Below are 25,800 nucleotides of genomic sequence, written 5' to 3'. Positions count from 1 at the left end.
CATAACACTGTCTGGTTTATTATGGCTTCATAGCCATTCTTGAAGTCAGGTAGTATCAGTAAACTCCAGCTTTGTTATTTTCCTTCAATATTATATTGGCTATATTCTAAGTCTTTTACCTCTCCACATAAACTTTAAAATTACATTACTTATATCGATAAAATAACTTTCTGGGATTTTGTTTAAGATTGCATTGAATCTATACATCAAGTTGGGAAGAATTAAATATAAACAATATTAAGTTTTCTGACCAAAATATTCTATGTGTAGGTTTTAGTTCAAATAATTACAAGAGCAAAAATCCTAAAACTAATTTTTATAAAACTGTAATAGATAAATTTAAAAAATGTATTAGTAGTAAAAGTACATGTCTAGGAGATTAGATTGTTAAGTAATATCAGTATAAATTAAGCCACAATGTTATACTTAAGTTTCTTGTTTTTATTTTAATCTCATCATATATTATTTGTTGTACCTTACTTCTCAATTCATGTTCTAAGGAACATAACTTTTCATGATGTGCTATGTGGACACTGAGTTTGGGGACAACTATAAACTATTACTCTGACCACTCTCAGAGAGTCACATGCACATAATCTACTAAATACCCTGAGAATTTGGGCAGAGGATAAAAAGTTGATATTATTGATTCTATATTCTATATGTCTGTCTATCTATCTATCTATCTATCTATCATCTGTTTATCTATGCTACATTTTTCCTTAGTTCTAAATGGATTTATGTTACTGACTTCTGGTCAAATTTTTAAACTAACTTTTACCAAGAATCTTTACCATGTTAACTATGTAAATGTGCATGGTATTGTATGAGTTAGAGAGAATTTCAGTCCTTGTGAATGAAAGCATTCATTGAAAGTTAGTTAAAACTCAAGTAGTTGTAGTAATAGCTAAAACATTGATAAATACCAAAATTTGCTTTGTATTTATATCCCTGGCACTGTTTTGGATTTAATCATCTCCCAAACTCTTGAAGTGAGTACTATTATTAGCATGTGTTATACTTGTGAAAAAAGTAAGGCCACGGAGTTAAGTAATTTTCTTAAGGTGTACAGTTCATACAGTCAAACATGATTTATCTCAGGTTTATCGACTGCTAGAATCTATGTTTATAATTATTGTAATCAATGAGACAGAAATATAGCTGCCTGTCATACAAAAGCCAACTCATGAGGAAAGGGCTGGCACAAAAGGAAAGAAGTTTTATTCAGGTGCCCCACGACCTGGGAAAATAGTGGACTCCCATCTCAAAGACCATCTCAAAATTCTCCTGCTCAAGCCCAAGGTCCTTATAAGGATTGAGAGGGGAGGGATTTTTTTCTATCCAATAATCTTTCTAGCTTTTGGCACACTTGTGGCCCTATCCATTTATATTCTAGTTTTCCATGTGTTCAAGCCCTGTCCATTCATATTCCTAGCTTTTGGCATCTCAGTGTAAGAACCTCTCCCTGCCACCATCTTGGCCAATGGGGGAGACACCTGGCAGCCCCACTGACTGTCTACTGTAACACTATTTTAAACTTCCTTTCCAAAATAGAAATTGACCATTATACCATATGTGATTGTTATGGGTTGAATTGTCCACCACCCCCAAAAATATTTTCAAGTTCTGTGCCCTGATATATGAGTCACCTCTGGGTGTGTGTGTGTGTGTGTGTGCACGTGCATGTGTGTGTTTTAACAGAGTCAGATGTAGTCAAGTTAAATTGAAGTCATATTGAAGTATAATGGCTCCTTAATCCAATATGGTATCCTTATAAAAAGAGGAAAGCAGACACAGATAAGAGATACGCAGAAATAATACCATATGGTGATGAAGACAGAGATTGTAACAGTACATCTACAAGTGAAGGAATGCCAAGATTTGCCAGAGCCAGCAGAAGCTAAGAGAAAGGCATAGAACAGATTACTCCCCGGGACATTCAGAGTTTACTTGGTTCTGGTGACACCTGGACTTAGAACTCCTAGCCTCTGGACTCAAAAAATATATTATTTGTTACTTTAAACCACCCAGTCTGTGGTACTTAGTTATGATAATCCCAGACAACTAACAGAGAACGTTAAATTCACTACTTAAAGCTAAGAGGATATGTATATTTCTCATATTTGCAAAAATGCTTACAGAATCCTGGGTTGATATAGAATATAAGCCCTGTTCCCAACATTGTAATATAATTTAACATAATTAAAACTACTTTCAAGTAAATGTATATAAGATAATAATGATATATAAATTTTCATTTAGGAAATAAGTATGTAGGTGTTTACTTAAAACATGTTATATATACTTACCAATTTTGCTCAAATTTAAATTAGATCAAAGATTCTGCATTCTGGTTCACAACATATTGGAAGGAATAAGTTCTGTGATTTACTTCTTCATTTGCCAATGGAATTACTTAGAGAATAATTTTTATTTTCTACAACAGAAAATGTCACTTTATATAGGTCACTTTTATGCCTTATGGTGTTTTAAAATAATCACATAATCTCTGTCTCTAGAAATTGTGATTTCCCAGACATACATTGGTTTCTTGTAATCATGTATAATAATCCTCTATAACATTGAGTCATCACCTTCAGGATAACTGTAGTCCAGTAAAAATAAGATGAGAACAAATTAGAGAAATGTTCATCTCTACAAGTAGATCACATAAGTAATATTGGAATAAAATGTCAATATAGTGATTTTAAAAATTACACAGCTTTTTATCTCAATTTTTGTGATTTTCAAAAACACATTATAATTTATTCTTGTTGAAATGGAAAATGTTTTTAAGATTTTATTTATTAATTTTTAGAGAGGGAAAGGAGGGAGAGAGAGAGGGAGAAACATCAATGTGCGGTTGCTGGGGGTCAATGGCCTGCAACCCAGGAATGTACCCTGAGTGGGAATTGAACCTGCAACACTTTGGTTCACAGCCCACGCTCAATCCACTGAGCTACGCCAGCCAGGGTGTGAAACGGAAATTTTTTGCAAAAATAAGCAATTATAAAATTTTACCAAGAAAATTCTAAACTTTTAAAAAGTTTATCATTTACTAATACTGGAAAAATTATCAAGCAATTAGAAAAGCAGATAGTTTAAAGAAAATTACCTATAAAATCATTTTATATCAATGATTATTCTGATAAAAAGTCTCTCATATAAATATTTACATACTCCTATAACTTAAAACCATGAAAGCGTACAACTAGTGCAACTCCATGTTATAAAAAGATGTCACTTATTCTCAAAGCCAATAGAATATTAAGATTGAAAGAAATTTGTAAGAATTCCAACTCTCTGGGAGAGTCCAACCATCATCCAGAAAAAATTCTGCATCAGGCACAATTGTTTAGACAAGGCTGTAGTAACAGTTAAAATGTGAAATCTGTTTGATTTAATATGGAACGAGGTTAATTTTTGCTTATGTTATAGTCAGACATGTTTAGTGGGTCTTCTTGGGGGCTCTTTTGCAGGTAGTGACTTTCATCTTGTACTGTTTGTGCCTCGGAAAGATGGCCTTTGAAAATCACCTTTTGAGGAGAAAGAAGACAGTTGCACTGGGGTTTTCATGGCCAGACTTGGGAAAGAGCTAATTTAGCCCACTTCCCAGTTAAAAGCAGCCAGACAGTGTAGTCTTCCTGTGTACGCAGAAGATAAATCAGGATCATCTGCCATTACAACTTCAAAGCTGCACAGTTGGGGAAACATTGCTAATTACAATGTTTTTCAACTTCAATAAGGTCAAGTCTTTCTGGTACAAAATGAGAAAAGGAGAGATACAGGGTTCCCTTTAGCTTTCTAGCCCCCAAATTGTCATATCAATGACAATTAGTAAGTAGGCCCTGATGTATTTTTTCCAACTCAGTACTTATCGAATTTATAGTCACATATATATTCAGTAACATGAGTAAGAAACATCTATGCATAATAAATAGAAAAAAGCTACATAAGAATCCTGCTTTCAAGAGTGTAATGACTTCATGAGATTAAAAAATAGTTTTTATAATATAAGCCAGAAATAATTGACACAAACATTAGAACTGAGAAAGAAAAATTAATTTCCAATTCAGTGGTTTACTAAAACTGTGGCAAGTGGGATGGCTAATTTTAGGTGTCAACTTGACTAAGTCGGGATGCCCAGATATTTCGTTAAATATTATTTCTTTATCCAAGAGGGCTTTTTCTGGATGAGATTAGCATTTGAATAGGTAGACTGAGTAAAGTAAATTGGCCTTCCCAAAATGAGCAGGTACTATCAGATGTGCTGAAGTCCTGAGAAGAATAAAAAGGCAGAAGAAGAAATAATATGCTCTTTTTGTCTGACTGAGGAGTTGGACCACTGGTCTTGGTTCTCATGGTTCTCAGGCCTTCAGATTCCAACAGTAACTATATCTCTCATTTACCAGCAACAGGACTCCAAAACCTTGTAATCATGTGAACCAAATGCTTATAATAATTATTTCTATTTAGAAATATAGGAAGATAGATAGATAGATTTTGCTGGAGAACTCTAGCAAATACAGTATTTTTCTTTTTTTGCTTCTTTCAGCTTGCATTATTTAAATTTTTTTCTCAAGTGTGATCATACAGATTTTATAAATAAAAATTACTGTAGGCTATTTCTTCATGCTATATTTTAAAGAGTTTATGCTATGCCCTATTTAGTATATTAAAATTGATTTACAGTTTGTTTTATAATAATATAAGCAATTCAAGAAGTATTTATGCTTTTTCAAAATACACAAGCTTAGTGACTTTTATGCTGTAGCTTTATTCCATAATCTGCTAAAAATAACATTTTTGAAGTTCTTATCAGCTACATTTAATTGGTTTCTGGCCTTTGCTTTAATTATTAAATGATAAAAATCTAATTTTAATCAAATATGTAGACTCAATAGAACAAAATTTTCATCATTTGTTTTCCAGGTGTGAAGATATGTTCTAGTTTATTCACTTACCAAACACTTGTATGGTGCTTATCATGAGCCAGTCAGTGAATTAGAAATATTCACTTTTAAAAATCATGTATCTACCCCTTGGGAGAGGCACTATTACTTATTATCATTTTATAATGAAGAAACAAGGAAAAAGAGTTTCAATAACTTACCCAAGGTCATAAACATGGTAAGAGTGAAGCTGAGATTCAAATCCAGGCCATCTGGCAAAAGAATCTGTACTCTTAAACACCATACAATGTTATAAAAGATATCTGGCAATGCCATCATCCCTAAATACATGTGGATATAATTACTGGCTCTTATGGTTAATAGGCATCCAGGTTAAATATATGCACAGATCCAATATCTATTTATTAGTCACAGATAGGGCTTCAAGGGAAAAATAGTCACAGAGAGACACTCAGCTCTTGGTAATGCTTTGTCATGTCAGATGGTTGTTTCTATATTTTTTAATACCTCTCTGTTGGAAAGCAATGTTAGTATAATTTGCATACCTAACTATTTATTTATAAAGCCACATAAATTTAGGGTAGCCATTACTGTACACGTTCCTTTAGAACAGGAATGCATTCTAAGAGTTTGAGTAGTCTTATAATGCCACTTAAGGAAATACAAACATTACTGTAAAAGTAATTGGCTCTATTAATAATTTAGAGGTAAAAATGGCTTATATTTTTACATATTCTAGAAATAAAGTAAGCATTTGGTCATGGGAGAGCCACTGTACTCTCGTTTGCAAATAAGGGGAATGCATTTGGTAATAATTTCTTCAAAAGAACCACTGAAGAGACAGTATTGATTTAGAAACCACCCTCTGAGGAAATTTTTTATGTTCTTTGCAGGAGACAAAACAGCTTTCAAATTTGTATGCAAATTCCTGTCAGCAAGTACATGATGGTGTAACTGACAATGTATGGTCATGCTAAGAAAATGGTTTTGTTATATTTTTTATATCAGTAAAGAGATTCAGGGTTTTTTTTTCCAGATATAGGTAGTGAAATTAGTGGTGAAAATTGATTCATTTACATTGGATATTATGGGTGCAAATATTTTGTCTCTTACTAAATAAAAATACATTTCCTTCAGTTATTTGCTTTGTTAAAAGACAGGCTTCTTTCTACAATCACTTTTAATTGACATAAGGCACAACACTAAAAATTGACTGAAACAGCTCAGATCATATCCACTTTAAAGGATAAGTTTTTATATTCTTTTAAAAACTGATTTCAGCCTTGGTCTAGTGGCTCAGTTGGTTGGAGCATGGTCCCATACACCAAGAGGTGATGGGTTCGATTCCAAGTCAGGGCATATACCTAGGTTGCAGGTTTAAACCTTGATCATGTATGTGTGTGCAGGCATGTGTGGGAGGCAGCTGATTGATGTTTCTCCCTCACATCCATATTTCTCTCCCTTTCCCTTCTCTCCTTCTCTCTCTCTCTCCTCTCCCCTTCATCTCTCTAAAATCAATGAATATATCTTTGGATGAAGATTAAAAAACTTATTTTGGATATCATGATCCAGCTTATTATCACTTGATAATAAAATCTATTGATAGAGTAACTGAATGGATAAGAAAACAAGACCCCACAGTCTCTACAAGAGACTCAGAACAAAAGATACACAAAGACTAAAAATAAAGTGATGGAAAAAGATGTTTCACACAAATGGAAAGTGAAGAAAAGCTGAGGTAGCAATACTTATATCTGACAAAATAGACAAATAACACTACATAATGAAAAAAGGAGCAATTCATAATGAAAACTATATAATGAAAAAAGGGTAAGAGGATATTATCCTTATAAATTTGTATGCACCCAACACAGGACCACCTAAATATATAAAGCAAATCTTGATGAACATATAGGGGGAGATCAATAGTATACAGTTATAGAAGAAGAGTTTAACATCTCTTTCACATCAATGGATAGATCTTCCAGGCAGAAAATCAATGTGGAAATGGTGGCTTTAAATTATAGACTAGATCAGATTAATGTAATTGACATCTTCAGAGCAGCAGAAGCAGCAGAATAGACATTCTTTTCCAGTGCACATGGAATATGTTCTAGGATAGACCACATGTGAGGATGCAAAACAAGTTTCAATATATTTAAGAAGATTGAAATCATATAAAGCACCTTCTCTGACCATAATGGTGTGAAACTAGAAATCAATAAAAAAAAGTAGAGATCAATCCAAAAAAAAAAAACCCTGAAAAACACACAAACACACAGACATTACCATGTTACTAAACAATAAATGGGTTAACAATGAGATCAAGAAAGAAATCAAAAAATACTTTGATACAAATGAAAATAGATATACAACAACCCAAAATCTATGTGAAACAGCAAGAGCAGTCCTAAGAGGGCAATTCACAGAATTATAGACCTTATTCAAGAAACAAGAAAAATTATAGGATACTGAAGAAAGAAATTGAAGAAATACAAATAAGTGGAAGCATATAATGTCTTCAAGGATAGGAAGAATAAACATCATTAAAATGTTCACATCACCCAAAGCGATCTATAGATTTGATGCAATTCTTATTGAGATACAAATTGCATATGTCACAGAAATAGGACAAATATTTCAAAACTTTATATGAAGCCACAAAAGACCCTGAATAGCAACAGCAATCTTAAGAAAGAAGAACAAGGTTGAATGAGTTACCTTACTTGATATCAAACTATACTACAAGGCCATAATAATCAAAACAGCACACATGATACTATCATAAAAACAGATACATAGGTCAAGGGAACACATTACAGTTTAGAAATAAACCAATGCCAATATGGATAATTAACATATGACAATGGAAGTTAGAATATACAGTGGGGTAAAGAAAGTGTACCAACAAATGGTGTTGGAAAAATTAGACATGTGCCAATAATTAAAATTATACCACTTCCTTATTCCATACACAGGAATAAACTTGAAATGGAATAAAGGTTTAAATGTTAGACTTAAAATCATAAATATTCTAAAAGAAAATTTAAGCAGTAAAATCTCTGGTAATATTTTTTCCTGATATATCAAGAGAAATAAGAGAAAATTAATCAAATTGGACTACAACAAATTAAAATGTTTTTGCACAATAAAAAACCATCAACAAAATGAAAAGACAATCTACTGAATGGGGGAACATATTTGCCAATGACACATCTGATAAAGGATTAATATCCAAATTTTATAAAAATTGTATAAGACCCAATCCTAAAAAAAACAATTCAATTAAATATGGGCAAAGGAACTGAATAAACTTCTCCAAAGTGACTGTACAGATGAACATTAAACATAGAAAAAGATTATCAATGTCATTAATCATGAGAGAAATTCAAATTAAAACCACAATGATATATCACTTCACATCTGTCACAATGTCTATCATTAATAAATCACTAGAGTTGGTGAAGATGTGGAGAAAAGGGAACTCTTGTGCACTGTTGGTGAGAATGCATACTGGTGCAGCTACTATGGGAAACAATATGGAGTTTCCTAAAAAAATTAAAAACAAAACTGTCTTATAAAGAAACCAGAAATACTGATTTGAAAGAATATGTGTACTCCTTATGTTCATTGTAGTGTTATTTACCATAGCCAATATTTGGAAGCAGTGCAAGTGTTCACCAGTAGATGAGTGAATAAAAAGGCTGTGGTACATTTATACAATGGAATAGTACTTGGCCATAAAAAGAAGGAAATCTTATCCTTTGCAATTGCACAGAACGACCTTAAGAGTATTGTGCTAAAAGAAATACACAGTCCAAGAAAGACAAGTACCATATGATTTCACTCATATGTGGAATCTGATGAACAAACTGAACTGCTCTGATGAGCAATATAGAGACAGACTCATAGATGAAGAGCAAGCTGACAGCTGTTGGGAAAGTGGGGCACTGACTGGAGCTGTGCAGGGATAGAGCAGAAAAGAAAAAAAGAGAAAAATTCTCATGAACATGGAGCACAATGTGGTGATTGCCAGGAGAGGGGTGGTGGGGGCAGGTAGAAGAGAGTGCAGGGGCATAAATGGTGATGAAAGGAAACTTGACTTAGGGTGGTGAACACATAGCACAGTGTACAGATGATGTGTTGTGCAATTGTGCACCTGAAAAATGTATAATTTTGTTAACCAGTGTCACCCAAATCAATTCAATAAAGAGAAAAAGTCTGTTGGAACTTATTTGATGCACCTAGTCTCAATACTATTTTTCAATTTTCAGTGAATATATTTCTCTAGCTTTTTAAGTACTATGTGAGTCTCCTTGTCACATAACAATGCAACTTGATTAGATTCTTATAATTTAAACTTCTCAACCAACACATTATTAAATGACCTCTAGCTTCTTTCACTACAATAAAACGTCAGGACTACATCTAACTTTGACTACTGTGTGCTTTGTTAAAATACTCAGAATGGCTAGATGATTTAAGACAAAATGTCATGTAAACCCCGTGGTCACTAAATTCTAATCATTTCCATTGGACAAATAATCTATTAACAATGTAGTTATTTTTTAACATATGTTCCTTCTCAAAAGCACCCTCAAATTTGCCAATACTAGAGTTACTATACAGCTTTAGTAATATAAAGTTAACATTTTATAATGTTAATAATTATCAGCTAACTGACATCTAGTAGGTTACTGATATAAAACAAAACCGTAGCATTTTCATATCATTATTGGTACATGAGTCAGAAATAGACTCCACAACACAAGTGAGCAAAGCATTCCTGGTCAGAGAATCACTTCACAAAAGTGTGTTAGGCTATGCTTTACACTCAGGCCCCAAACCATCTCTCTCCAGTCATTTCAGCCTGCAGCCAGTGAACTGGGCATGAAGCAACTGCATGCGGGTGAATTCAGTACTCTGCATTTGGTGGCCTCCTTCAAAGAGTTAGACTTTGTGCCTATATTCAGGTAGGTTTATCTATAAGAATTTTTGACATTTAGGTAGAAGGTAAGCCTCTTCAAAGAAGTTTTGATTTTGTTTCTACTAGCATTTTCTCAAAACAAAAGAAAACATCCCAGTCCACTTTTTTCTATGGTCTTGTCTTAGGTTTTCTAATATTTTGTAGTATATGTAATTCAAACTCAATATATTTACTTTAAATTTCAGGGAACACTTTTTTCCCCCTGAATTCAGAGCCCAGGCCTAGATTGGTAAGTGTTCCTTTATTTTTTCTCATTGTGAAGGTCCTCTTGTTAGAAGGAATTCCAACTCCCTGCCTTTCTTGCTTTCAGAATTTTATTTCCTGTTTCTAAGTAGCTATAAAAATACAAGCCTCTTATTTACAGAAAAAAAAAAAAAAGAAAATGATGATCCTAGGATAATTGGCAGCTTTGAGCATCCTCTTTTTATTTTGGCCCCTGGAAATTTCCCTTAATTTCTTTAATAGTCAATTTGCAGTGTTCAAGACTAACTTGTTATAGTTTATTACACATTCCACAGTGATTTTTTTTTGCCAAAATATTCTTTGAGATATGCACTTTACCTTATAGGTGAAAATGGAAATAAATTGTAAATTGTATACATTGTAACCCTTCTGATGTGGGAACTCCTGGGCTGAGCAGCCATAGGAGACACCATCAATCTGTTCTTTCATGGCTTAATTTGTGTTTTCTATGATTTATATTCTGAACAAATGTGTTGGTCTCACAACTCCAGAAGGAGAAATTTTCCTACTAGTGTTTTAGTGGGTGATATGTACCTTGGGTAAGAGAAACTGTCCCATAGTCCAAGTTTTTAGACAGCTGAGAAATTGGTCCATCATGTGACCACAGGCCCTGTAATATAGTTCCAATCAATATTTGCATTTTACTTAAAAAGTAAGGCTTCATACAGAAGGAATATATTGGCCCTTAAAGAATACATAGAATATTTTGTTCATTAGATTCTTCTTATAAGTAATATTATATGGTATTTGTCTTTCACCAACTGACTTATTTCACTAGCATAATAATCTCCAATTCCATCCATGCTGTCACAAAGGGTAAGAATTCCTTCTTTCTTTCTGCTGCATAGTATTCCACTGTATAGATGAACCACAGTTTTTTAATCCTTTCAACTTCTGATGGGCACTTAAGCTATTTTCAACACCTGGCTAGTGAACAAAATAAACTAATGAGCAAAATAGACTCAGAGACATGGGAACAGGGAACAGACTGACAGCTGCCAGAGAAAAGGGGGAGGGATGAAATGGTGGAAAGAAGGGGAAGGGTCTAGTCAAAGAACATTTATGAATGACCATGGACATGAACAATGGGGTGGGGATAGACTGTGGGAGTGGGAGTGAGTCAGGATGGAAGAAGACGAAGGGGAGAAAATTGGGACAACTGTAATAGAATAAATAAGAACAAAATAAAAACTGTTAAAAAGAATGCATAGAATATCAATAGATACAGAAGAGAGTAAAGAACACATTAAATTGAGAGCACGATCCAGAAGCTTGAAAGCACGTGTTATGGGGCATGCACAACAGCAGGTGAATAGATGTCATTAAGTAATGACAATGACCAAGAGAGATTTTCTGATTTCCTTGAGAATCATGGTAGTTAGGGATTATCTTTTTATATTTTAAAAAAGATAATAATACTCTATAGGATAAAAATGGGGTGTGTTCTTAACTTCACTTATTTTAAAAATGTTTCCTAAAATTTTGGTGCCTAATTTTGTCAAAGTGAAAGTGTATTTCTTCAACTCCTGCTTGAAATATGTACATTTCAACAAGCTACTTTATTATCATGATGCACTTAATTATCATAAACTGAGTTATCTTGGAAACATGACCCAAGACACAGTATTTCAGAAAGAAGAGCTATAGTTCAACTAATCCATTGAAAATAACAAGTTTGAATTTGGCGATAGTTAATGATGCTTATAAAATTCATCTCGCTAAAATATTTTGACATATATGTTGAAACTAGCTCATCTTGGATATAGTGGTAGATTGTATACATGCTTTTGAGTTTATTATTCTATGTATACTAGTTATTCTAACTCCATTTATGAGAGAATTTATCATTAACCTACAACTTATATTTGAATCCTAGACTTCCTAGTAAATATCTTTGATCTGGCTATGGATCCATTATTTACTAGGTATATATCCTTTAATATTACAGTTCACAACATTTTTAAGTTTGTTAAAACAAATTGGTATTTGTCTTAGTCTGCTTGGCTGCCACAACAAAGTACTATAGGCTGGGTTGCTTAAACTATAGAAATTAATTTTTTATAGTTCTAAAAGCTAGAAAGGCTAAGATGAGCAAGTCCAGCAGGTTTTGATTACTGGCTTACAGATGGCTGCCTTCGGTGTTCTTACCTAATGGAGAGAAAGCAAAGTCTCTGATATCTCCTCTATAAGGAACCTAATCCCATCAGCCCGAGCCGAGCCTCATTCTCTTGACTTTATCTAATCCTATTTACCTTTGAAAAAGCCCATCTTCAAACTCCAGCTCACTGGGAATTAGGTCTTTATCACAGGAATCTTGGTAGCACACAAACATTCATCCTTTATAGTACACAGAAAATTGTCTTATTCATTCTTTCAGATAAAATTTAGATTCATTAACCTACTTACAATTTAAGTATGATAGTATTGCTCCACTGTGTTTATTTTTTTTTATATAAGCTTCAATCTTTCTTGGAACAAAATGTAGTATAAAAATAATTGTATTGCCCTGGCTGGCATAGCTCAGTGGGTTGAGCGTGGGCTGCGAACCGAAGCATCACAGGTTTGATTCCCAGTCAGGGCACATGCCTGGGTTGCAGGCCATGGCCCCCAGCAACCACACATCGATGTTTCTCTCCCTTTCTCTTTCTCCCTCCCTTCCCTCTCTAGAGATAAAAAATTAAATAAATTCTTTAAAAAAATAATTGTATTTTACTTGAAAATTTTGGTCTTATTTTTCTGAATAAAATATTTTTGACACTTTCACCCAAATTTTGGTTGGAAATATCTTTAGAGAAAAGGTATTTGAATTCAGCAACAATGTTTAGGTAACAGGTAAATCTACCTATGTTATGGTGGGAAACGTATAACCTTTTACCCAGTCCCAAGAAATCGAGTATTCATTCCTGGATAAATCCTTCTTGCCCCAAAGGAGATAGTAGTGTTAATGCTTTTAAGGCTGAAGAACAAAGATCTTTTGTTCTATATCTATCTGAATATAGGAGTTCACAGACAAAATAAAAGTGGAAATGATCAGTTATAGAAGTGCAAATGGAAAGGATATCTACTGAAACTTATAATGCAACTTAGGGTACATTTGGGGTGTATTATTGAAAGCTTGCTAAAGACAGCAGGTTCTTTAACTTATGACATCCTCTGAGTCATGGTTGAAACCACTGAAGTCACTTTATTAAATTTCTCTCCACAAAGAATTTTGGCCTGGTTTATTGTGTTTTCCAGACATAATGAGCCTATATTGGGGATTGTAACACTGAGTCATGGGCACCATTAAGGTTTTAGCTCACCAAAAACACATATGAAAGTGTTCACCATGCACAGACACTAAACACTGCTTTTGATTTTAAATTGTTTTTATTAGAAGTCATTGCCTGTTTTATTAGATCCACTGCTGGAATTCTTACTGCTCTCAAGTAGCAAGAAGGAGCACAAGGTTATAAGATAAAGACAAGTTGGCATTAACTATAAAGGGGAATTCTTTTTATATCTCTCCCAATAAAACTAATATACAGAATTGTATTGATGTAACCCTTAAACACACCAAGCCAAATATATTTTTGCTTTGAATATTGAAAAAGTATTTATGTTGGAAATTCTTGCCTCTATACTTCATGTCTGTGAGTGTTTATAACTGATCTCTCAGAATCTTGATTAATGAAAATATTAAAATATTTCTTAAGTGAAAACCAGGGAGGGAAAGAACAAAAATAAGCAGAAAAGCAGCTTTCTATGAGTATCAAACAGGTTAACTCCCTAAACTCTAACAGGGGTGTTCAACCTGCAGCCTGTGTACTGCATGCAGCTCAGGATGGTTGTGAATGCAACCCAACACAAAATCATAAATTAACTTAAAACATTATGAGTTTTTTTGTGATTATGTGTCACAGTGTGTTTAATGTGTGGCCCAAGACAACTCTTCTTCCAGTGTAGCCCAGAGATGCCAAAAGGTTAGACACTCCTGCCACATAAATTTGTTTGTTTCTGGGAGTCTGTATAACAACAAAATGAGTTTTCCAACAACTTATTAAATACAATTTTAAATTTCAGGCACTCTTAACCTAAGACCACATTTGTGAGACAAACAAATTCAGAAATCACACATATTGCATACAACAATTTTATCACTTTTATGTTACAGTTACAATGTTTTTGAACCCAATATGTTATTCTCTGAATTAGGTCTATGATGAGGGCACCAAACATTAACTATTCCAATTATCCTTTGTTTTTATTTCCCAAGAATATGCTACCTGAGGGACAAGAGCATTGAAAATGGTGACTCATTCTTACCAGAACATTGACAGTCACCTGAGCAGTCCCACTTCTCTGTCTGAGGGGGTCGGGAACAGCATCATTGTCCAAATCTGTTATTCTCACAAGTATCTTGTACTGTGATTCAATTTCCCTGTCTGGTGAATCCAATAGCTTTATCACTCCTGATGCCAAAATGAAAAGAGAATTGTTATCACAGGATTGCTAAATATCCTCATTTTATGCTGAATTACAAACTATATAAATGAAATAATCACTAAAATAACAAATGGAAGTGAACTAATACAAATTAACTTTGGTAATATATTATACTCCCAGCATGTAAATTGACAACAAAATAACATCAGGTGTTAATTTGCATACCAATGTACTGACCTGTTATACAATCTTAGACATTCAAAAGAAATACATGTGCCTAGGCATTCCGAAGCTCTATCTGGTAAAAGTCAAAGCGTCATTGCTTTTTCTGCAGTAACTAAGAATTTATGGATACAGCTCACAAACCAATATGGACATTACACAGTTTAAAAGAAAGTTGTTTTTTAAGATATTCCAACAATCATAATTTCTCAAAATAAATTCCAAATAAGTATGATATATATGAGTTCATTATTTTTATTGTCAACTGTTATCAGTATTTTACAATACCTGTGTCTGGTTCAATGTAAAATTTGGGAGGTGATCCTAAAATGCCCCCAACAATGGTGTATTTTATATTATTAAATGGCCAGTCTGCATCTGTAAATGTAATTTTTCCAACTAGGGTATCAGCTGGACTATTTTCTTGTATATTGAAGGTAAATGCCGATGTTAGTCCAATTGGATCAAATTCATTTATGCGACTCACCCTTATGATGATTGTAATAATTGCTATGGAGAGAAAAAGTACATACACATGTAGCTGAGGTGATCATTTGTCTTCTATAATTCTTCTTTTTCTTTTCTTTCCAGTTACCATGAACATTATATACTAAGTTCTAAGTGTGCAAATTATACACATATCTATATTGCTAAGTTCTATTATTAAATTATTACCTTTTCAATTACAGAGCATTTGAAAATAAGTTTAGGATTAAAATGCTCTATGACCTGATTTTGAGTACCCATCAAAACAACTGCCTTTTTTAGTGTAGGTTTATATAAATGCTACTGTTCTGAAGTGAAGGTCATAGTTTCTAAGAGTACACATTGTTCACTAACTGAAATATTATTAAAATACTTCACATGACAATATAATAAACAAATATAAAGGAACTGCATTTTAATATAATAATATATTAGTAATTTTAATGCAAAATAAATTCACTCCAGAAATCTTTTAAACAATAAAGAATTCAGAAAAGTTAGGGTTTGACAATACTTTAAAATAGCTGCAGTGTGCTATAATAACATTTGGACATCATTCTTTCACTCATGTTTTAGTTTTTATTTGGATTTTCTTTTTTTGAACACTGCACTTAATATATCAGCACTAAAAAAGTTAATATAAAGGCAATAATGTATATACTTTATTATAGCAAATCTTCAAAATATCCACAAGTATAATAAACTCCTAAGAAATAAATTTTAAAATTACTTATTTTATATAATTCAAAGTATTTTAATATTTTAAATTAATAATGTCTTACTTGATAATACAGGGCTTCCTTCATCAGAAACTCTCACAAACAATATGTACTTGAAGTGCATTCCTGCAAAAATAGCATTATCATAATCTAGATGTGTAGGACCAATCTACAAATAAAAAGATCACATTGATGGTTATAATTTTTAATTAAACATTTATTTTATCATCTATGTGAATATAAAACCAAGATATTTTATACTTGTAGTAAAAAAAATAGGAAAAATGACATTCTATACAGTGCTGTTCAATAGGGACGAATTCAATAGTAATGTGAGTCACAAATCCAAGCCACATACATAATGTTAATTTTTCTGGCAGTAACATTGCACAGCAAAAGGCTAAAAGAGAAAAATCTCATGATTCTATGAATATATGCAGAAGAATATTTTAAAATCCAGCACCCACTTATGATAAAAATTCTCAGTGAACTAGGATTAGAGGAGAACTACCTCATATTCATAAAGGACATCTTCAAAAACTATAGCTAACATTACACTTTATAATAGCAAGTTAAAGCTTTCCCACTAGGATCAGGTTTAGGGCAAGGATGTTCCCAACCGTCATTCCTTTTCAATGTAGTCTTGGAAGTTCTATGAACCACATTTTTAAACAGTAAAATAATAATAATTAAGGTAAAATTAATTTTAACAAAATATTTTAATTACTTGTGATCGAAATACGATCATTTCAACATATTAGTAGCATCAAAAAACACTGATGACATTTGCATTTGCTTTGTCTGTGCTAATTCTCTAAAATCCACTGCTTATTGCATGCTCGCAGCACATCTCAGTTCAGACAAGTCACAGTTCAAGTGCTCAAAATCACACATATCTAGTGGTTTCCATACAGGAGAGCAAAGTTTTACAATATATAAATTATAAATTTATTGCAAAAACTATGATGATATTACTATATATTCTTGGACTTTGTAAGTACTACCTCATATTATAGAAGTATACTATTAGCAAAACTAAGGTTACATTTTCAGTTTACACTTGTTCACACTAATTCATTTACCATAGATTGTCTTTTTCCTATTCCATACATTTTATTAATAAATAGATACTCTGGTGTTTAAGAGTTTGAAAAGCACTTGTCATGAATTTATTTGCATTCCGAAAATGATTTAGGTATTAGTATTAGCAGGAATAATCTCTCAGAAGCAAGCTTTAACCTGAAGGCTTAGATATCATTCAAAAATGGAATTTAAGATTCACACTGTGAGAGAGGTCAAAGTATCTCATATTTTTGCTCTTTCTCTTTACTCTCCTGGGAGGGATTGCAGAGCAGGCACGATGCATTCAGGATCTTTCATAATGTTAAATAAAAAGGGCGATGTTAGGAATCTCCCCTTCACAGCTCATGAATAATCACACAATCCTCAGGGTGGCCATGGCTAGAGTAGGTCTAAGGCCATAAGAGGAGTGGAAGGAATGTGATTGCGTGCTGTGCCTCCAGTTCTGCCAAGGTCTTCTTTGTGCTTCAGCCACTCACGTTAATTATTTTCCTTAACAAACAGCTAACACTTATTAGGGAGGGAAGTTGTGTGTAGCAGCTAGGTGATAAATCAGTGCAGAAAGACATAGGTGAATAGCATTATTTTCTTAAGATTCTACAATGTCCCAAGAATTATAAAAATTGAGTACTGTAAATGAGTTGTCAGATGGAAATAAGTTTCTGCATGGGTGAAATAGAATATTAGGTGATCTCTAAAGTATTTTTCAAACTTGTATTTCTATAATCTATATTCTAAATGTAAAGAGTGGTGACATGAAAATCACTGATGGCCTTGAATCCAGTATCAGTCAGGAAGTTAGTAATTCACACTGATAGTGTTACTGTTAATGTACTGTATGCCAGGGCTGTCAAACTCATTTTCACTGGGGGCCACATCAGCCTCATGGTTGCCTTCAAAGGGCTGAAATAATTTCAGGACTGTATAAATGTACCCTTAACTGTTAAGGAGTTGAAATTACATTCAGCCCTTTGAAGGCAACCACGAGGCTGATGTAGCCCCTGGTGAAAATGAGTTTGGCACCCCTGCTGTATGCCTTTTCTCATCCTATTCACATTAAAATAACATGCAAAAATAGAAATAACTTGAGCATTGAAAAGAACTACAATAACAAGAAAATGATGAGAGGCACACACAAACATACACAAATTTCCACACATCCTCAGAGAAGGCACTGCAGGGCACTGTGGAAACAAAATTATGCAAGTTGTTATTACAAATGATGAAAAAAAATATTTAATTCCTACTTCATTCCAAATCACAAAAATAGCTCCCTTGTGTACACAAACCTTAAGTATGAAAGATTACTTGCTTAACCTTGAAAATATTTCCAGAATATGTGACTATATCATACAAATCAGTAAGGAAAACGGACAAAACAAGAATGAGTTAATACATGCTCATGCTTTTTACACAATGGAAACACAAGTAGTTCATGTCTTTTTTTCTCACACAATGGTGAATGTATAAAAAGATGTGCTACCTCACTACTAATCAGCAAAAATCATGTTAAACTGTGTAAGCGCATCAGATATCATGATAAGGATATTGATCAAAAGCAATGCTTACACATTGCTGGTAAGAGTATAAAGTGATGCAACAATTTTGGAAAACACTCCAGCACCACCAGTCACTACACTACAGGTAGGGCCACATGGAGCAAAATAACAGGTTAAATCAGCACAGGAGAAATGATGTGATCAAGAGCAGCCCTAAACAGGAAAAGTACAAGACCACTGTCAGCGTCACTGACATATTGTTATACAGCAAACTTCTGTTTTATAGGTAGAAAAGTATACTCTAAAATAATAATAAAAGTATAGTATATTAATGCATAAGCTAGTATTTTTCATTTATTATCATTATCAAGAATCATGTACTATACTGTGTGCTCTATTTTTATGTGACTGACAATGCAGTAGGTTGTTTACAGCATCACTAGAAACACATGAGTAACTGCATTGTGTTAGGATTTTAAAATGGCTGTGATGTCAGCAGGGGGTAGGAATTTTTCAGTTCTGTTAAAGTATTATGGGACCTCTGTCATATATGTGGTCTTCATTGACTGAAATGGTGTTTGAGGTGAATGATTGGACCTTATACATATACTATGACAAGGCAGTTCTGTTCTGAAGTGTAAACCCTAGAGAAAGTGTTACATGTAGGCACCAAGAGGAACACAGAAGAATGTTCATTATAACCTTAATTAAAATTCAGGAGGAAATCCAAATCTCTATTAATGGGAGAATAATTATAGTCACACAATGGAATATTAAGGCATATAATGGAACAGTACCTACTAATGTAGGTAGATGATAGATACTCACTATACATAACTCATAAAGACATAACATAAATGAAAAATATTAACTCATAGAAGATTGAATAAAATATGACAGCACTTTTTTAAAGCTCAAGAACTTAGCAAATCAACAATATTGTCCAGGAATGTATATGTGGATAGTAAAAGTATAAAACCCACCAAATAATGACAAATACAAAATTCAGGATATTGGTTGCTTTTGAAGAACTAGCAGTGGGGTGAGAAAGGCCAGCAGCACAGCTGTTAGCAATGTTCGAGCTCTGAAGAGAGGCAATGGGTTCAGGGGTTCATTTTATTACTGTTTGTCATAATCTACACAATGTTATATTATCTTATAAATATTAAATATTATATCATAAAATAGTAATTAAATGGATTACCTAATAAAAAATATTGCACTGATTTTTCAAGTCAAGGCTCATTAAAGACTAATGACCTAATAAAATACATTATTAGCAATGCTAACATAAAGAAACATTCCGCCCTGGCTGGCGTGGCTCAGTGGATTGAGCGTGGGCTGGGAACCAAAGTGTCCCAGGTTCGATTCCCAGCCAGGGTACATTCCTGGGTTGCAGGCCATAAGCCCCAGCAACCACACATTGATGTTCCTCTCTCTATCTCCCTCCCTTCCCTCTCTAAAAAAATAAATAAATAAAATATTTAAAAAAAGAAAAAAAGAAACATTCCTTTTTATTATTTTATTAATAAGTTAAACATATATGAAATAGTTTGGATTCACAATATAGCAATTCATTGTTCAACACTAAAATGACATGATTATCACTGGTACTCTGGTGAAAGTTGCTCCTCAATGAATTAAGATAAATTCAGAGTTCATATGCCCTAGTATTTGAGCTTCATTCATTATTTTAACATAAAACTCTTGGTGCTTATTACAAATCCTAGTTTTGAGTGACTGCTAAAACTTTTTTTTCTTCCCTTAGCAAAACATATATGCAAATATATGGCTAAGAACAAATCAATTTTATTTTTTATAAATTAGTATTGTAATTATGCCCTTTTATGAGTTTAAAACTCAAACATTATTGGAAAGCCAAATGTATGTTCTATGTTCTTATAATAAAGGCTTTAATCACTAAGCACAAAACTGTATCAGTTTATTTTCTTTTACAAACTGGTTTCTCTTGTTTGGCTGCTGTAGCAAGGTAAGAAAGTTGCCATTTTAATAACCCTTTCTGAACATAATCGCCTATTAAGAAAGCTACCATTATTCTCATTCCATAATATATTTTTTTAAAAAGGGATTATAGCATATATCAGTAATTTTGAAGGAGGTCAAAGTTTCATAACTTTGTTTCAAAATTGACATAAAAAGATAAGAAAAGTCATCATGATCCACTTTAATTTTGCTTTTAAGAAATCTGTATGGCTCTAAATTTGACAAAAACAGGTTTTATGTTTTTGTTAAATTTAGAGCAGGGCCAGTACAACAATTTTTTCTTGTTGCTATTTGTTCATATAGTTTGTGTGCTTGTTTTATTTATTTTGTTCTTACTGAAACTTGTTTGAATAGGGACAAACAAAATGTTACGTAGTGCCATAATATTCCTTACTTAAAATATTTTTGATATTTTATTATTTTCTATAATTATTGAGATACAAATTTATATATATAATTAAGAATATGTTTCAACATTCTGGTCATATTAACAATAAATTTTCTTTGCAAAGAATTGTGAGAATGTGACATTAGTGCATTTGGAAGTTATTACTAATTCCTGTCAATGTCTTACAAAACTATTTCAGTTTAATTTTGTTAATTTATTACTCATTAATTTAGTCATTGATTAACATGTCTCACAAACACTGAATATGTGCCAGGCATGAGTTTAATAACATTTTTTCTTTCCCTGTCTCATTGGGAAGACCAAAATGTGGTAAGTGCTCTGGTGAAAGAGATACAAAATGCTATAAGAACTTAAAGAAGCACCTGACCCAGATCAGAGGGAGAAGAAATATCAGGGATGGCTTGCTAATGAAGTGATGTCTAAACAAGGTTATGAAGGTTGTGTGAAAGTGTATAGGAAATCGGGCACAGAAGAGTTGGGGCACATTTTTTAGCAGCATGAGCAGGGTGGGACTAAAAGCCAGAGGTGAAAGACGGCACACTGTTTTAAGGTTGTGAAAGTAATTCTGTGTACCTTTATCACAGCATGAGGCTGCAAATAGGAAAGGTGCTAGGAGTTTGTATGAAATCCATGTTGAAGCTTGGGAAGTAGTCCAATTGCAAGGGATGTGTCAAAGCAAGGCCCAAATCTGTTTATTACATGTATTTGTCTTACTTATCCAGATGATGTCTGTTGTCTAGCTAGTTGGTTAGATGAGCAATTTTTTATCATGATAACACCCAGATATTAGCCACAAATCCTGGTTGAACACAATGTCTAATCCAACCCTTCTTACTCTATTTAAAAACATGTGACTATAGCAAAATATAGCATGACATTGGTCCCAAACATTGCTAAAAATTTAATTTATATTGAATGAATTGGTTAAGATATTTAAGCTATTTTATATTCCAAGATGCAGCAATAAAATATGCATATTTATTCTGTTGTATGTTATTTAACATAAAGTAGCAATTACAGTAATTTCAACACATTGAAATAACCAGTACTTTATCACAGAAACATTTGTTCTAGGAAATTTATAACCTTCCTAGTTCAGTTCCCAAGGTCAAAATTGCACTCCTGCATTTATCCCAAAGTAAGAAATTTGTTGGCAAGTTAAGGTCCAGTTAAAAAGAGAGGAACGAATTCTGCCATCAGCTATTTGAACTACTGTAGTTCATTAAGAATTTTATTACAATGAAAAATTTTTATCTAAGGTTAATCATGGGGACAGAGTCAGAGGTCAACTTTAAAATACTTACTTTCAGTTTATTGTTCACTAGGGTAAAAGTTTCTTTTGCAAAAGCATCTATAATTAAATGATAAGTGATATTGTTATTCGAAACAGTTCCATCTTTATCTGTACAAGTTAGAGAGACTAAAAGAGTGTCTGCTGGGGTGTTTTCAGGAAGCTCAATTCTGTAATGAGAAAAATAAGAGAAAATATGTACTGCAGCATGTTAATCTAGATTTATACAGATGATAACATTTAATTGAACACTTTAGTGTGTTCATATGTTAAATAACCACTTCCATCAATAATAAAATTATAGTGTTGGTTAAAAATTGTAAAAGATAACAAATTATTTGGCATTCTTGTTAAGGCCAAGGGAAAATGACCTGCTATTAGGTTGGATTAATAAGCAGCCAAAACATACACATGTTATCATTGGTAATATAATGGCAGTTTGTAGTTCAAATTCATAATTTTCTATCAATCTCAGACCTGAAAGTAATCTAAAATCACTCCATACTTTGGTTTTTAGGCAGATAGCTACTGGATCGAAATTTCAAGTTCTAACAAAATGATAACTATTACTGAGTTTTGTGAAGATACTGCTTGAGATTTCAGTGAAGCCACAGTGGGGGCTAAAAAGGGGAAACAATACAGTTGGAAACCTTCAGATAACAGAAGTGTCCAGGCCTAATGGTTCGTTGTCCCAATTCAAAATATTCTTAAATACAATTTTCCTTCCTTGTTTCAGCTGTGTTTTTCACCTATCTATTCAGTCATTCTCACTGCAAAGCAGAGCTAATCCCCTGAACCTGTCCCCAAAACCTCTTTTTCTCTGACTTCCCGGTGAGCAAAGGCAGTCCCACCTAGGCTCTCCTGTTGCTATTTCTATGCTAAGCCCTTGCTTGCTTTACTGTCCCCCACCTGGACTGGCGTTGTGAAATCTTTCCTACACGAAATCAATAACCCACACATTACCAGCCTGCCCTAAGGCAGACCCACTTGGGGCCAGGCTCCCGTCTGGTAACAAGAGCATGGAGCAGTGCCAATCATCGGAGCCAACTCAGCAGGGCAACCTTTATTGCTCTTTGCAAAAGTGACAGAAAAATGCCCATTGCATTTAGCTGCTGCTATTTTTTTAAATTTTATTTTTTGTTATAGCAACTTGTGTTAAATTCCTGGCCAATAATGATAGTTATAATTGCAATCATTTTTAAATAATATTTCTAATTCTAATTAGTTAAAATACCTTGGGTTTAAAAAATAGTGGAATAAAATGTAAATTGTCTAATTTGTTAACAGACTTCTAATATGCCTCCAAAAAAATCTGTAGACTACAAGCTGAAATAGAAGGTGAAAGCCACTACAATTGGGGTGGCTATAGAATTACTGTTTATTATTTTTACTCTCTGTATTTTTTAGTAAAACATAACTCTGACAAAACATTTACGAACTAAAAGTCGATTTTTGAAGTACAACAGAGCAATGGCAGTGTTTCTATATGTGGATTTTGGACTATGTTTTATAAGTACAAAGCGATCAGACATGTGCCTGCAATAATATTCATAAAACATTGTTTTAAGCCAGTGTTAAATTATTCAAGAGTAGACCACCAAAACATTTTTATGGTATTGCTTAAAACATTGTTTCTTCTACGTAAGTGAAAACTGTGATTAAGCTGGAGCTGTCACTGCTTAACTTGCAGGCCTCGCAAAGTTCTACTCCCTATAGTTCATTTTAACTCCGTCCACATTGTCTTTTGTTGCTTCATAATATAAAGCACACATTTCTATGGCTTCCTTCAGGTGTGGATTATTACATACACTGTTGAAATGAGCTATATAACCAGAATACCAAACAAGAGTTGTTATCAGAATACTCCCAAGTTAGGTTAAGAATTTTCTGAGCAACTGGGTATTCTGTAGGAAAACTGTACTAAAGATCAGGAAATTTGTGTTTCAGGATTTAATTCACTACTAATTAGCTATAAAATTTATGAATAAATAAAATCTTAGAGATTTGGTACTCCATTTATATAATGGTAATAACATATCATAACTGCATTTTCAAATCTCTCTGTAATTAAAAAAGCCACACCAAGGATTCTGTATGCATGTGGCTTTGAAGCAATCTTTAAATTAATATCAGTAAACATTTTTTAAAATGAATATCTTTGCCATATATATGTGTGTGTGTGTATAAACAAGGGGTAAGACAAAAAAATCATCTTTTGGAGTCTTTTCTAACTTCCATTTTTATAATTTTTTGAAACAAAATAAAAGAGATTCAATTGTATCAGGCAGGCAAAAAAGAGAAGCTGCCAATTGTTTAAAATGCAGTAATGAAGGAGTAAAGAGTGCACACTTCATTCCAGAAATGTTTATGTTGGTCACCCATTTATTTTTCTCTTTTTCTGTATATGCCAAGATCTGAGGCCAAGTTTTCTGTAACTTACATGTAAATATCCTGAATGCATTTAGGTGGATTGTCATTAACATCTTGCAGAATCACTGTGAGCGTTCCAGTTGTAGAATGCACTCTTCCATTGTCATAAGCTCTAAAATATAATACCCAAGAATGTGGGGTGGCTGCATTTTCATAATCCAATGGATAGGCAATTGTGACCTCTCCTGAATCTAAAAGGTAGACAAACACAAATTTGTTCAGCACTCACTAAATAAATACATTGTAAATGTAAATAATTACACAGCCATAAAATAGTTCTAGAGATAAATTACAGAGAACAAATCATAGTTTCTGGCCTGATGAAGATCATAAGTGAGAATCTGTGGGGAATGGTTTGTCACAGGGAAGAGAGAAGCTGCTTACTACTCATACACAAGAAAATATTTTATGGGAGGGTCATGGTGGGTGAGGATGAAGCCTAGGCCGAGTGTTGAACAATGAGTACTGGAAAACAAGGCAGAGAATGCTAGGATAGGGTAGAGATTTCAAAGAGGCAGTTATGACAAAAGGAAGCCAAAGAAGAGGAAGAAATAGGACAGACACTCTAGGCAGGGGCAACATTGCAAGGAAAGGGAAAAAATGTGTACAAGAACAGAGCATTTTGAGAATAGGAAATTATATTACTGAAGACAGGGTGACAGATACAGACTGTAATAGCAATGAAAAGAAAATATTTTAATTTGTATTTAACGGGTAGCTTTGATAAACATGTATTTTAGCTGATTAGACTTTTGTTGGAGTGAAGGCAATGACACTCAATATATTTACAATGTTACTGCATTTAGAATAATTCCATAATTATCCTAAAACTGTTATTTTAAAAATATAGTTTATTGCAATTGAAAAATCAACTATATTATCCTATTATGACGAAGCATATACTTTCCTGAATAAAAATATTTATTTTAAAATTTACATATACAAATACAAGAGATTAACGCAATGAATTCCCATGTGCACATCACTAGTTTCAATGATTACAATTTATGGCCAATTTTGTTTCATTTATAGCATCACATAGTTTATCCCCTATCTCAATTATTTTGAAGAATATGCCAAATAACATATCAT

General features: G+C 33.2%; 1 protein-coding gene across 8 annotated transcripts in view; it reads right to left on the bottom strand.

Moving 5' to 3' along the window:
* The window catches only part of LOC118497085 (cadherin-related family member 3-like), a 114,481-nt gene that overhangs the window by 47,625 nt on the left and 41,056 nt on the right, over positions 1 to 25,800 (bottom strand). For 6 of the 8 annotated variants that reach the window (XM_036010689.1, XM_036010692.1, XM_036010696.1 and 3 more), the window contains 5 exons: positions 24,719 to 24,899; positions 22,292 to 22,448; positions 16,059 to 16,164; positions 15,079 to 15,300; positions 14,449 to 14,594 (listed from right to left, as the gene is read on the bottom strand). In XM_036010689.1, coding sequence (XP_035866582.1) covers positions 14,449 to 14,594; positions 15,079 to 15,300; positions 16,059 to 16,164; positions 22,292 to 22,448; positions 24,719 to 24,899 — 812 coding nt within the window. The remainder of the gene's footprint in view (positions 1 to 14,448; positions 14,595 to 15,078; positions 15,301 to 16,058; positions 16,165 to 22,291; positions 22,449 to 24,718; positions 24,900 to 25,800) is intronic. The other 2 variants (XM_036010690.1, XM_036010695.1) reach the window with 2 other exon arrangements.

The sequence above is a fragment of the Phyllostomus discolor genome, chromosome 10, assembly GCF_004126475.2.
Source record: "Phyllostomus discolor isolate MPI-MPIP mPhyDis1 chromosome 10, mPhyDis1.pri.v3, whole genome shotgun sequence".
Lineage (NCBI taxonomy): Eukaryota > Metazoa > Chordata > Mammalia > Chiroptera > Phyllostomidae > Phyllostomus > Phyllostomus discolor.
This window is presented reverse-complemented; position numbering and strand designations above follow the sequence as displayed.